The 13,971-nt window shown below is 40.0% G+C and overlaps 1 protein-coding gene across 1 annotated transcript; it reads left to right on the plus strand.

The window, feature by feature from the left end:
• Positions 1-1,015: 1,015 nt before the first annotated feature.
• Positions 1,016-13,272, plus strand: LOC141802940 (transcriptional repressor scratch 1-like). The gene is made up of 2 exons (XM_074686764.1): positions 1,016-2,107; positions 9,595-13,272. Exons 1-2 carry the CDS (start codon positions 1,984-1,986, stop codon positions 10,368-10,370), a joined length of 900 nt encoding a protein of 299 aa, XP_074542865.1. The 5' UTR covers positions 1,016-1,983; the 3' UTR covers positions 10,371-13,272.
• Positions 13,273-13,971: the final 699 nt, after the last annotated feature.

Below are 13,971 nucleotides of genomic sequence, written 5' to 3' on the forward strand. Positions count from 1 at the left end.
GCTGCTGTCAGACACAGAGATGAGAAATACTCCCATCATTTCATCTCGACAACCCTGGTCACAGTTTAACATATCAGCATAAATTAAGTTTGTAACTACCGATACCAACCTTGTTTCAAAATATTCAAGATAGCGTTGATAGCCCTCCTTGCCAGTAGTTGGCGCTACATGCTGCGGTTTGACACCATGGCAAATGTGCGCCAGATCCTGTTCAGACAACATGAATAAACCAGGAAGAATTAACAGTTTAACTGTTTTATTTTTCACTTTTATTTATTTATTTATTTATTTATTTATTTATTTATTTATTTTAATACTGCAACTCTGACAGTTTTAGTTGTTGTTTTTATCTCTTTTATACTTTTTTCATTTTTTAAAAATTTTTTTTATTAAAAACAAGTCAAACTCAAAGAATTTTTTTTTAACTTAAAGGCAGAGTGACTGTGCTGTTTTTATTTGAAATGATCTGTCACTGTTAATTGAAATTTTATATATAAAAAAAACTAGTGGTATCGGTACTCGGTATTGGTGAGTACTCAAGAGGGAGTACTCATACTGGTATCGGTCTACAAAAAAGTGGTGTTGAACATAAACACAAAAAGCACACTTGTATTACGATAGCTTCTGTCAAAAAATCCCCACAACCCTTTTTTCTTAGACGCCACTTTCAGAGGTTGCATGCATTGACTGGATGCTTAAATTTTGAAATATAGCGAGAAAAAAAATGAAATTAAAGGTAGAAAATATACAGTTATTGTTACTTCGATAGTGTGATTGTAATCCCATATTCCTTTGCTGTAAAAATCAGTGTGAGCGTGCACTGAAAACTGACTAATTAAATCCCTGCCCGGCCATCCTCGCGCACTGCTACTGGTCCCACAAGACAAGATGCTCTTTTTTTTCTTCTTCTGTTGAATAAAATTAAGCTCTTCCATCTCTCCCCCCTCCCTCTCCCTCTCCCTCTGCCTATAAAGCGGCAACAGCTGATCTCGTGCATCAGAAAGCGCCGCAGCTCCGCACTCGCCGAGGAAAGGAGGCGAGAGTGTAAAAAAGAGAGTGAGCGACGGAGAGACGAGCTCTTCATGTCTTCCAATTGCTGGTTTTCAGACGAGTATTCTTTAGCAATATCTCTGAAGAACTGTGCTGACGATTTAGGCTGCACTTAATTTTGAAGTCCTGCTACGGAGACGTTTTCTAGACTACTCTGTTTTCCTTTTTGAACCCCTTTAACCTTCAGTTGCTCCCTGACCGTTTGACGACCGTTACACCTGTTTTTACACTTGTCTTGTTTTCAACGGTCAAATATTCAGACTATTTTGACTCACCTGTTCGGGATTTTTCGAAGCGAAGGAAACTTCTGTTTTGTCTCTTTAGCCGTTGGCGCTGAACGGACTGTGGCAGTGAGCTGTGGCACGCGGATGAAGGGGAAATAACTGAAGGCTCGCGCGGAGCTGTCCGGTGCTGAAATCAAGAGGCTGTCTGGGGCGCGAGGAAAGCTGTTCTCGGAACTGTCCGCGTGCTGAAAGCCAGCGGTTTGGAAGACTAAACAAACGGTCGACTTCCTGCTTGGAAACAGCGGGATAAAACACAACAGGACACAAAAAGGAGACTTTAACTTCATTTACAGCATCTCACCTCCTTTGTTTTCGGAACAGAAACCAAGACAGGAATAGATTTCTACAATTCTTCCTTTTTCAACGTCTCAGAGCTCCGCAGGTCTTCCAGTGGCGACTTTTACTCAACTATTTAAATATCTCAAACCTGAGCAAAAATGAACACTAGAAGCACATGAGAAGTGCTTAAGCCATGTCTGCTCTCCACTTTCGAGGCAGTTTTATTGGAAGGAGCAAACTCACTACTAGTAGCTGAAACCAAGGAGTACATTAAATCAGACAATTAAAAGTTTTACCTTCAAGTTGACTGAAAGAGGGAAAGTGTTTGGCTTTTTTTTTTTTCAAGTGAAGGAGCAACCACTGTCCCATCATGCCTCGCTCGTTCTTAGTGAAGAAAGTGAAACTGGACGATTTTTCGGCCGCAGAGCTGGAGAGCTCGTACGGTCACAGCAGAAGAGAAGAGCTCAGTCTGCGGTTTCATCATCATGACAAAGGTTCGTCACCTCAATGTCACTATCTGCCATACATCATCCAATGTATTTCTTTATCCACTCATCTGATGCGTTACTCGCGGCTGTTTCAGAGGGATAAGGTAAAGGGGAATTATAGGGTCGAACAGCGGTCACAACCCAAAAAACATAAACATTGAAACATCCCTTTCTGTTCAAGATTATGTCCGTGAAACCGTGTTATGTGGAGAAGCAGATTAGGGAGATCTGGGCTGGATTAACGAAAGCCACTGAGAACCCCAGGCTATAAAAAGACACGTTTGGGGCGATATAATGTGAAAAATGTGTGATACATGATGACCTGACTCATCACCCTCCAGGTCAAAGGTCAGGGCTAGATCAGTCTGTTTTGTAAGAATTACATAATCTCAAAAAACCCTGTGCGGATGTAAAACTTTACAATAAAACTGAAGAAACTACTTATTTGATATTTCTAACTGCATTTAACACCTATATGTATAATAATGTGAGTGCATCGAAGCATTAAGACATTTACATCCTAGTATAGTAAGCAAATAATTAAGAGTGGAGGGAAAACGTTAACTTTTTTCTTAGAAGATGAAAAAGAATTAAGAAAACAAAGCTGATGAGCAACAACGAGTTTTGCAGGAAACCACTGCTTGCATTACATCATATGCAGTGGGATTCTCCGTTGTTATTCTCTGCTGTTCTGTTGCCCAGTAAATTATTCAAACCAGGTCGTTTCCAGCATCTCTGAGTCTCCCTTCAAGATTTAAACAATATTACACAGCTACACTGATGCTAAATGGTTCCCACGCAGTGTTTAATCCTGATTTCACAGGCAAAATACAATAGCAGAGTCAGTGAGCAGGTCAAACATTCAGGGGTTTTTCTCTATCTATTGATAGAAATATTGGCTAAAAATCTCTGTATAGTAGCTGAATGTCTAATATCTGCTCTCTATGAGTGTGTTTTAGTAACATTGTGGTGCCTGGAGTAAAAACTGATGAAAAAACACTTTATCAAGAGGTGCATGGCCTTGGGACTTTAACAAAGTGATCTGCTTTTTGAGTTATAATACAATAAAAAAAGAAAAGAAAAAAACAAAAATTACTTTTTTTATGTTTATATTGGAAAAAAAACGTGAAAAACTACACGTTAGCACCCATGAGTAGATCTTTGGCTTCTTCTGCTTTAAAGTGCTTTTGAGGAACTAATCTCTGTTTTGAGTCTGTCTCATGTAGCATTCAAAGCATTTAAGCCCCTTTTAGTCAACTGTTTGGTTTGCCAGGTCAGTCTTACTGCTCTGCTGCATCAACAGACTTTTGAGCAGCAAAAGCCAGAAAACAAGCTCGGAATAATTGAACTGGACATTGAAAAGACAAAATTGAACTCCATTAAAAGAACCAACCATCAAACAAAAACTTAACATCTAGCAACTAAGGTGGTGCAAATTTCCATCCAGTTGATGATGTAGCCAAACATTTAAATATGATGGGTTTTTATTTGGACTGATAGTTATTCATTTCCTGTTCATGCTAAAAGCAAAAAGGTAAATTGTAAGGTCATGTTTCAAGACCTCTGTTTTCATCTTTTTCCGCCTCCTAGTGGTGGAATTTTAATCAAAGCTGCTTTAAAGGACTAGAGGGAAAATTGCAGCTGCCACAGCAGAGCACGAGGTGAGCACCGTGTTAGTGCAGCCTGGTGGTTTTCACATTGTCACAAGGTCAAATGTGCGATGAAGAGATCCCAGGTGTTCTGATGTCAGAGACACATGCAGCAGCAGATGCAGCAGCAGCAGTGCGGCAGGCATGTAAAGACTGAGACTTCTATCCCTTGTTATAAATATAACAAGAGTTTGACTGAAGCAGCTGCAGGTTGTTGCACACACACACTCACCGATATACACACAAAAATGCACATGAACGTACGCACTCTGCTGTGTTTCTGTCAACTCGGCACATTTCCCAGGCAGCTTGCACAGCTGAGTGCACTGCATTACACACACAGACACACAGACTCACACATACACACAGACAGGGGGAGCAGTCAGTGACCTACAAGTGTCTAAAGCACACAAGTGTGCGTCAGTTACTGCTGGTTTGGATCAAAAATTAAATTGTAGCTTGCAGCTTTTCTCTCTCTCTCCTCCTCCTCTTGGCTCTCACTGCCTCTCTCCATCTTTCTTTCTCCCTCTCACATTCTCTGTATTTCAAAGACACACATAAAAGGAGGACGGCTTCGGTTTGGCAGAGTATTTTAATCTTTAATAAGCATTTAGAAGAGCTATCAGCTCTAATGCTGCTAAAGTGCTTTGAAATGAATACAGAGTTGACACAGCCAGACAGAGGCGGAGACAGTTTGAGAGAGACGAAGACAAACAAACAGAGACGGTGCGCACATGTTGAGACACACAGCAGGTACATTTCTTTTTGTAGAGCAAATACTCGAGGGGCGGTCAGGTATTAATTGGCAGGGGTGACAGAAAAGCTTATGAGAAAAAGTAGCAAAGCACAGTGATGGGTGCTTTTTAGAATCTCACATCCTGAAACCAGGGATAGAGTGTCTTTTAATTTGTGAGTTCATACTTGTTTGTCACATGGGGCAAACTCAATCTGATCCCTTGTGCTTTCACAGGCGTATAAACAGAAATAAGTGATGTGGTACACACTGAGTATTAAAAAGAATTAGTTGAATAATATTCATCAAGAGTCAACATCAAACCAGAGTCTGTCATTCCATCTATTAAACATACAGGTCTTAAACATTAAGTTGTCACAACTGTTGGTTATAAATTACTCAGATAAGAATAAGATTTGTTGAATTGAAAAGAATATCTAAATATATGTATATCAAAAAGTCTACAAGTATAAAAGTCCACATGCAGGTAGTGGACCAATTCTTACCTTTAACTACTACAATCAATATTGTTCATTGCCAACTTACATATATTTCTTTAAAACATGAATAAAAGCTGTGATACAATCTTAACTAATTTGGCATGATGTACCTGGGTAGCAGAAAGGTTTCAAAACAAAGTGACTGACTACCAAGTCGAGCTTGACCAACAAAACATCAGCTGCTCTCAACACCAGCCCCTATCAGCTGCCAGCTCACATGTTTACTACCACACATCCATTTGTTCAATAGCAAACCATTTATTCTAATTTAAGTACTTTATACTTCCTACTCTTGCTGCTCCTTCTGCCACCAAAGCACTTTGTAACCCACCACCTCAGTACCTCTCTTTAAGCTGTGTCTGATTTCATCATCGTCATATGTATTGTCACTGATGATAACTCTCTACTGTTGGAGTCTTTGCTGTTGCTCTGCCTGCCTTGACTTTTCATGTATGTACATACATTTGGGGGTGATCTATCTCAGGTTATTGAATTCTGCATAGGCACATGGAAGGGCAGGGAGCTCCCAGGACAGAGCCATAGTCCTATATATGATTTAATGCACGCGACACATTGAGACATCTTTTGGCTATAGTGGTGCTAACTTCATTATATCTTACTTCTCCTTGGTGTTAGTTAATGGTTAAGTTAAAAATAAGGATTTCAAACCTAATACCGAGAAAAGTCAATGTTGAATGCATAATCTCCTACCAAACTAAGCAATATTAAAGGTCCCATATTATGCTCCTTTTCTGCAGTTTGATATGAATCATTGATGTCATCATGAAATGGTAGCAACATGTTTTGGTCCAAAAAGCCAATAAATCAAGCACAGCAGCATTGTTTCCAGGCTCTCATAGCCCCTCTGTTCAGAACGGTCTAATTTAGTGGGCGTGACCTTCATATGTAAATGAGCCACCGCTGATACCGCCCCGCTCTTCCGCGTCACTGAGAGCGGCACCACGAGCTCCAGGTGCATAATGTTTAGAAAACAGTGAAGCTCGTTTACCGTAACATTACAGGCTAATACAACAGGCTAACCGCAGCTAAAGTTGGCATCCTTAAGCTAACACAGAGACAGGGGGGACACTGAGGAAAAGCTCTTACATCTGCTTCACAGCACTCAGCATTTGAAATACTCACATTTCCAGGATCTGAAGTTTGTTGGCGGATGGTTGGTAATGCGCCTGGATTCAGGACCAGTCTATTCGCTAGCCCTCTGTTGTACTGTCCAAAGTTGGAAAAGCAGTCGTCCATGAAGTGACTAGCACACACATGCACAGTTTTACTGAGTGTAGCTTGCTCCTGATTGGTCAAAAAAGGGAATTGCGGATGTCGGCAAATTCCCCAAAATCCAAACAGCTTGTTTTAGGTCAGGATTTTACATTCACAAGTACTACTAAGTACAGGTTTTGTCATTAAATATCACATTTTGTGGGCTGGGAGGAAAGCCAAAGACCCACAAATTTCACTAAAAGACTTAAAGTGATTTTTGCATAATATGGGACCTTTAAAATAAGTGCTTAAGTACTACAACATTTTATATTTGACTGCAATGAAATAATTAAAAATGATATAAAGCTAACTCTAAACTTTGATGGTAAAGATGGAAGCACCCTTGAGCGAGACGTGACCTCTTCAGTAAGGCTGTAAGCTCCAGTCTGTGGTTCTTTCAGCATATGTGATGTGACATTTTGCTACAAAATGCTCAAAAAACCCAGCTGTTCTCAGTCAACTCAATAATGTTTAAAAATGAACACTTGGTCATGTTTCAATACTTTAATCATGCTCTATAAAACAAGACACACACACACATACACACACAGATGTGGGCACACACAAAAAAACAGGACTTTGTTTCTGAGTGCAATGATTGAATATTTATGATTCATGATTTTTTCCCTCTCTCTCCCTCTTTCTGACTTTCTCTCTTTTCCTTCCCTCTAATTTCTCTGTCTTAAATTAATTCAAAATGTTAAAGCAGCATGAGAGCTGTTAACAGCTCTGCCAAACCACCCAACCTCAATCACCATGATGGTCTTACCACAACTTTAACCCTGCTTAAACCAGTTTTCCCAGCCTCATTGCTTCCTTCTTTCTTTGCTTTCTTTCTCTTTCACTGTCCATCCACTCACTCCTCTTCTCTTCTTTTTCCTCCCTCCCTTTATATCCCTCTCCATCTCTTCTTCTCATCATATTATCGACCAACTTCTGAGCTTTCTCAGAACTGCATCATGAAATTATATTACCAGCAATAGTATCTCCTCCGCTGCCTGTGTCTGAATGCTCACAGAGTGCTAATTGAAATGGAGAGCTATTGATCGGTATGGATCCACAGGAGTCACGGCTGTGGGGTATTAGCTCCCAGACTTTTCCTTGTGTCTGCTGGAGCTCGGCCTGTTGAGCGTAAAAGCCAATAATAGAAATAATGAAGCATCTGACTTCGTAACACAGAAACAAATTATTCATCAGTTATTGGTTGCTTTGCAGAAATGCGCAGGTTGTGCTGGAATGTTTGAGCCAGATATACCTGAGGAAGACTGAAAGACGAGAAGAAGTGCGCATCTGAATGCTGTCGGTGTCAGTTTGCCCTTGAGCAAAGCAAAAGTACCCCAGCTGCTGTAATAGAGATGCTGTGTGTTCAGCAGTAGATGTTTTTGACAGCTCAGAGGTGTGACTGTGGATGCTGTAGACCTGTCAGGGAAGGTGCATTTGTTGAAGAGGCAGTGTGCTCGCTGAACCCTCATATGAAAAATAAAGATTTCCTGCTGAGGGGAAAGTGTTTCCTCCTGGCTGGAAAAGACATAAAAGCACTTTACTGCCACTATAAATACCTAAACTCTTCTCCTCCGCTTTAAACCAAATCTGAAAATAGTTTTCTTTTAGACAAACCTCAGACAAGCCTCGCCCGTCTGCCTTTGTCTTGAATAAATACGATGTGAAAAAACAACAACTTCATCTTTAAAGATAATGCAGATGTTGTTAATGTGATCCTGGGCGGTCCAATTGATATTTAGAAACCAGAGACGCCAGGCTGTAATCAGTAACATTATCAGGAGACAACACGTGAAGCAGCTCTCTGAATAATGAATGAACGTCAGTATATGAGTATGATTTACGGCCTGTGTTTTTACAATTATGATATCCTCTTAACTGTTGTGGAAATTGTGGATACTTCAGCGCTCCTGTGGTCCTCAAGATGATAATAGCTCATATAACTCACTCAGTAACGAGCAGCGCACAAGTTAACAGAAACCAATCAGCTCCCTGTAATGATTTCTAAACAAGTTTCTCTAACTATGACTCATCGCTGAAGTTCAGTCCTTATATCATAACTTACTCTGCATGTAAGTGTTTAAATACTTTTGTGAAACTGCCATTATACAAATAAACAGCTGGAAGATTTGCTGTAGATGCACCGTAGAATCTACATAATCACCCCTCAGAAAAAAACTTTAAGTGACATGCAGCGTGATTTAATTATTATAAGCATTATGAAGACTCCAACGCAATGTTTTGGATGAGGGCAGTAATTTGCTTTATTTCCATTTCAGTGCGTTCTTTGGCCTGAAAAATGCACCAAAAATCTGAGAGAAAACGGTCCACATTTTTCAAGGTTTTCTAAATGGGCCACTGAATCATCTCCAATAAAAAATGCGAGTTTTTTGTGGGGGATGTAATTTTATAAAAATAAAATTTCGTTCAAGTATTACACATGTGACTAAGTCCTCTTAGAATGCACCACATGGCCGTGAGTATATGGGGTCAGATGTGGGCTGCAATAATTTTGGGGACTTAAAAGTGGGCCCCGAGTTAGAAAAGGTTAGGAACCACTGGTCAAATATAATTCAGCTAATAACTACAACCTGTTGCCCAAAAACTGATTTTAAGTCCATGCAGTGAGATCCACTACAGAGCCATGTCTGGTTTTAACGAAGTGCTGACTATGGGCCTTACTATCATAGCCATCCAGTTTTTCTTTCTTTCTTTCGTTCTTTTTTTGCCTTTGACCTTTTTTGTGCCGATTTTACATTCTCTGATTCTTTGCACAATATCACAAAATCCAAACGTCCAAACATCTCTGCAATTAACTCCAAGGAGGATAACTCTTAATCTGCCGAACCATTTTCTTACAAGGATGCTTTTTTATACCCTGTCATGTTGCTATTTTGTTGCAGACTAACCTCATAAGTGGGAAGATTTTATTATTTATTAATTAATTTATTTGTCTTGTACAACTTTTTCAGTGTTCTATTTTTCTTTCCCCAACTTTTTAAAAATATTTTACTGGTATCAAATTCAAAATACTATCAAAACTCTTTATCAGTTTCAATATTTGGCATATTTTACACAATCTCCTGCACAATCTGTAATTATAAAGTGTTAAAATGATTTTCAAGCTATGAAAATCTGTTCTTATCAAAGGCTGAATCTGTTCATTTTTATACCTCAGTCAAAGAAAAGCATTAGTCCTGTTCAGGCATGCATTTACCCCCTGTGGCTCCACTCCCATCTGCACTCTGTAAAGTAGAACTGATAATCTTCTCATTTCCAATCAATCCTCCTGTCGTTGACCAAATGAGTGACCTCATCATCTCCCTCTCTCCTCAGGCTATGTCAGCGATTATCTGAGTCCATCTCCTTACGACGATGTGGTGGGAAGTGACTCTTCTGTCATCTCTAAAGTTCCCTCCCCTGACCACCCGTCAATCATCTATGGGCGCATCGATGACACCTACTCTGGTATCCACGGGGACATCCACGGTGACTCTGACCAACCAGACAGCCCACGGTCTGAGGTGTCATCATCAGCTGGTGGATACATCAATGGGGACGCAGCCGTGAGCGAGGGATACACTGTGGACGCATTTTTCATCATGGACGGACGATCAAGAAGAAAAGCCGCTGCAACCCCCCGAGGAGCTGCTCAAAGGCACTCCTGCAGCGAGTGTGGAAAAACCTACGCCACGTCCTCCAACCTGAGCCGGCACAAGCAGACACACAGGAGCATCGACAGCAAGATGGCCAAGAAGTGCCCAACATGTGGGAAAGTCTATGTCTCCATGCCGGCGATGGCCATGCACCTGCTCACCCATGACCTCAAGCACAAGTGCGACGTGTGTGGTAAAGCGTTCAGCCGGCCGTGGCTGCTGCAGGGCCACATGCGCTCACACACGGGGGAGAAGCCGTTCGGGTGTGCACACTGTGGAAAAGCGTTTGCTGACCGGTCAAACCTGCGGGCTCACATGCAGACGCACTCGGCCTTCAAGCACTACAAGTGTAAACGCTGCGACAAGACGTTTGCACTCAAGAGTTACCTGAACAAGCACTACGAGTCAGCATGTTTTAAAGGGGCGTTCTCCCCGATTAGCTCGCTAGGGGAATGATGAAGCTAGATAAGTGGACTGAACTTTTTTAGGTTATCAAAGTCAGATTTTTCTGGCCTCTCCCTTCTGTTCCTACGTTCCCTTCAAAAAGGCCAGAATGCCAAGCACTAGAGAAAGGAGGAGTGCTTTCTCTGCAAGCATCATGGAGCATACGACAAAAATAGCTTGAGAAGTAGTTTAAGGACATGTCTGTTTCTATCAAGACCCTCCTTTCCCTCCTTTGTCTCTCCTTCCCTTGTCTGGAAGTAGAGAACAAAGTTCTTGATGCTTGATTTAGATAACCACCTGCGTCAATGAGATAGGTCCCATTTTAAGGCTCTTTGAGCATCTCTGAAGATAAATAAAGCACAGCACATCTAGCTCATCACTTTTGATCATACCTAGATCTATTTACGTCCGTATCTATCCTTGTTATATGACAAAAACACTCTGAAGCACAACTGCTCTCCCATCTTTGTCTTCCTGAGACAGGAATATCACAGGACTTTGAAGCATGAATCACGTCTTTAGTTTTCTTGCAAAGAGATTCAATGAACTTTCGTATGGCTTTTTTAAAAAAACAAACAATCTAAGGGTACCTCTAGTGTCCTGCTTTTGAAACTAACCTTGGACTGAACTAAGAGAAGATAAAGCAACAAGACAAAGAAATGGCTCAGCATTTGTTCCCTGCAAGTAAACAAAATACTAGTCAAAGGTTTTACTTCATACCACTGAGATGATTTGTCTCTTGTTTTCTGAGTCAACTATGGATTCTGTTAGATTCACATTGAAACCATCATCGTACATCTTTGTAAACAGGAAAAGTTCTTTTTTTTCTGTGATATTTCTTTATACCACTGTCTTAAACATAAAGTTACTGTTGTTTGTTTTTCTGACATTTACTTGACAGCAAACAGTGGAAAAAGAGAGTGGATTAGTAGTTAAATTTCCCACTGAGCCACCAGGGTATTCCTTAACAAAGTGTTATCCTACAACGACGTTATTTATTATCAATTTTTTTCATGTCTGTGTTTAAAGAGGATTCAGACATTCAAAATGTCCTGATTTCCTCCAAAAGGTCAAACCTTTTACCTCTTCTTTTATGTTGTTTTTGTTGCCAATTGGTCTTACCTTTTCAGGTTTATATCTTTTTTACGTGTCTATTTATTGCCTACTTTATTTATGTATTTATTTATTTATTTATTCTTCAATTTTTGTAGACTTATTATTTTTGCACCTTACTTTGTTACATTTTGCCTTTGTTACAAATATGCCAAAGCATTTGACACTTTCTAATTACCGAAAACCTTTTTACTTTTGTCCGCCACTTTAATCATGAAACTGCATGCAAAAAATAAAAATAACAATAGCCTAATAATGGAATCTATGCCAATTTATGAACTTTGGGATCTTTTGCCAAACCTCTTAGATAAACAGGCATAATAAGCAAATTTCTGTCTTGGGCAATATTTCATTAATATCCAATAGAGCAATAATGCATGATATTTTTGAAGAGACGTGAGTCATAACCGCTTGTAACATCTTGATTTTTTTCAAGTAATATTCTATGTAGTTATGAGAAATGAAATTTCAGGGAGTTAGCCAACCAAGTTAGTGTTTAATATGGAGGGTTGGGTTGAGAGCTCAGATGTGGAGGGATTGTGCAACTGTTGTGATGCTTTGAGGCTGATGACTTGAAAATTAGCAAACAACTAAGTCATCGAGTCATTTTTGCAATTTCCCAACTTCTGATGATTTAGAATTTAATATAACCCAAAACATTTGCCTCGCAGTGGTAATTCTGTGTCAGGCTCATTAGCTTGTTGACAATGTTTAAGCATTCGGAGATGTCGCGGCATCCAAGGGTTCACACAGAGGGCACAACTCTCCTAAGTAAGGGGCTCTGGGTTGGGATGGGGTGGGTCTTTTTGTACATGGTTTATGCACTGCCTGCCTCGTATTATTACTCTAAAAATATTGTAGAAAGTAGAAGGTACTACTGTAGGCCTCTGGTGCTGAAACATGGCCGAAAGTACAAAAACCACATAGAAGAATTACAGGTCAAATACAACTCTTCACAGATACGGTGCCAATAAATCCCACTGAAAGTTTTTTGTTTTCTCCATGGCTTTCCATCAGACGTTAATTACCAAACTCCATGTGAGGAGTCTGGAGGAAACACACTCCCTGCACAGTTTCTGGTTGTTTTTCTTCCAATCATCTCTGGCTGTTTTGAGGTTTTTATTGTGATCCCCACTGCAATTAAAAAATGGTCGAGGAGGAAGAGAAGACATCTGGTCAATATTTCAGCACCAGAGTGCACCGACAAACACTTAGATTCTACTATGAACTACTGTAGCCTACTATAGCCACAAGCTAGTTTACCTATTCTTATATTAAAAGCACTTCCTCTTACAAGTTATATCTTATGACTTTTTGTGTTCAAAGATAGTAGCACAATGAAAGAGTTTAGTTTCAGGTAGAAAATGCCTTGTATGTAGAGATAAAAACCTCTTTCTCTTTTTTCTACTTTGATGACTCAAAGGTAAAAACAACAGAGATGCTGAAATAACACAAGACATGTTTGACATGTATACATAAACACCTTTACTACATGTTGTGTTATTTTTTAACATGTTTGTGTGAGAGCATCTTCAACACACCTTTTCTAAGTGCAAATAAAAACTCGACTATTTTGTGGCAAGAGGCCTTGTACATAAGCACTGATGTGACTTTGGAGTACGATTATTTCTATAGACCTGTATAGAGTGATAGTAATGATGATGAAGAAGATGATGATGAAGGTGGTAACTTTTCTGGAGCTTCCTGCTTTGTTTTGAGTTCTTCCTCTGAGGTTTTTTTTGGAGCCTCCTGTGGTGGTTCCAAATGATGTAAAGCACAAAGACAACACTGGGCATTTTGTTTCACTTCCTAAATAAAAACTAGTTTAAAAAATGCTGCACCATGGTTCCATTTTTTCTATACATGAGCTGGTATTTAGAATAGAATAGAATAGAATAGAATAGAATAGAATAGAATAGAATAGTACTTTATTATCATTGTAACAAGTTCAACAAAATTGAAGTCACAGCAGCAATTACGAAAAACACAAGTAAGAAAGTGTATAGAAAGTGCAAAAAGGTCCATAAGAAAATAGATGATGACAGCTTGTCCATCATTCTCCAGTTCAGCCAGCCTCCACCTCCATCTGTTCAGTCTCTGTCTCCTAGATCCTGTCTGCTCACAGCAGGTGAAGCTCTTCCAATGTGGTGTTGGTGTCTGATGTTAGCTCTGTTAGCCATGTCTGTGAATAGCATGATGCTACTCTGCCCTCTGCTATTCCCTCTGTTGCTGGGTTAGCATGGCTAGCTCATCCATCTTATTGGGGATAGATCTTACGTTCCCAATAACGATGGATGGAAGGACAGGTTGATGACGTCACTTCTTATCTCACACCTGAGAACCAGCATGTTGTCCTCACCTCCTTCTCGTCACCTTGTGGGAAGACATCAGGCCTTACACCAGTTATCATTGACATGCTACAAGCTGCTAACAGCTGAGTTCACATATAAACAATGCAGCCATGGTGACATGTAGGATCTCCAGACAAACACAGGAGAAA

This window comes from Halichoeres trimaculatus, unplaced genomic scaffold (genome assembly GCF_033239565.1).
Source record: "Halichoeres trimaculatus isolate MK-OKI-2021-1 unplaced genomic scaffold, fHalTri1.1 fHalTri1_scaffold_14, whole genome shotgun sequence".
Classification (NCBI taxonomy): domain Eukaryota; kingdom Metazoa; phylum Chordata; class Actinopteri; order Labriformes; family Labridae; genus Halichoeres; species Halichoeres trimaculatus.

Bases quoted from the DNA above. Each gene is read 5' to 3' on its own strand.
- LOC141802940 (XM_074686764.1), top strand. From the start codon at position 1,984: ATGCCTCGCTCGTTCTTAGTGAAGAAAGTGAAACTGGACGATTTTTCG. The intron at 2,108-9,594 runs GTTCGTCACCTC...CTCTCTCCTCAG, and splicing joins GTTTCATCATCATGACAAAG to GCTATGTCAGCGATTATCTG.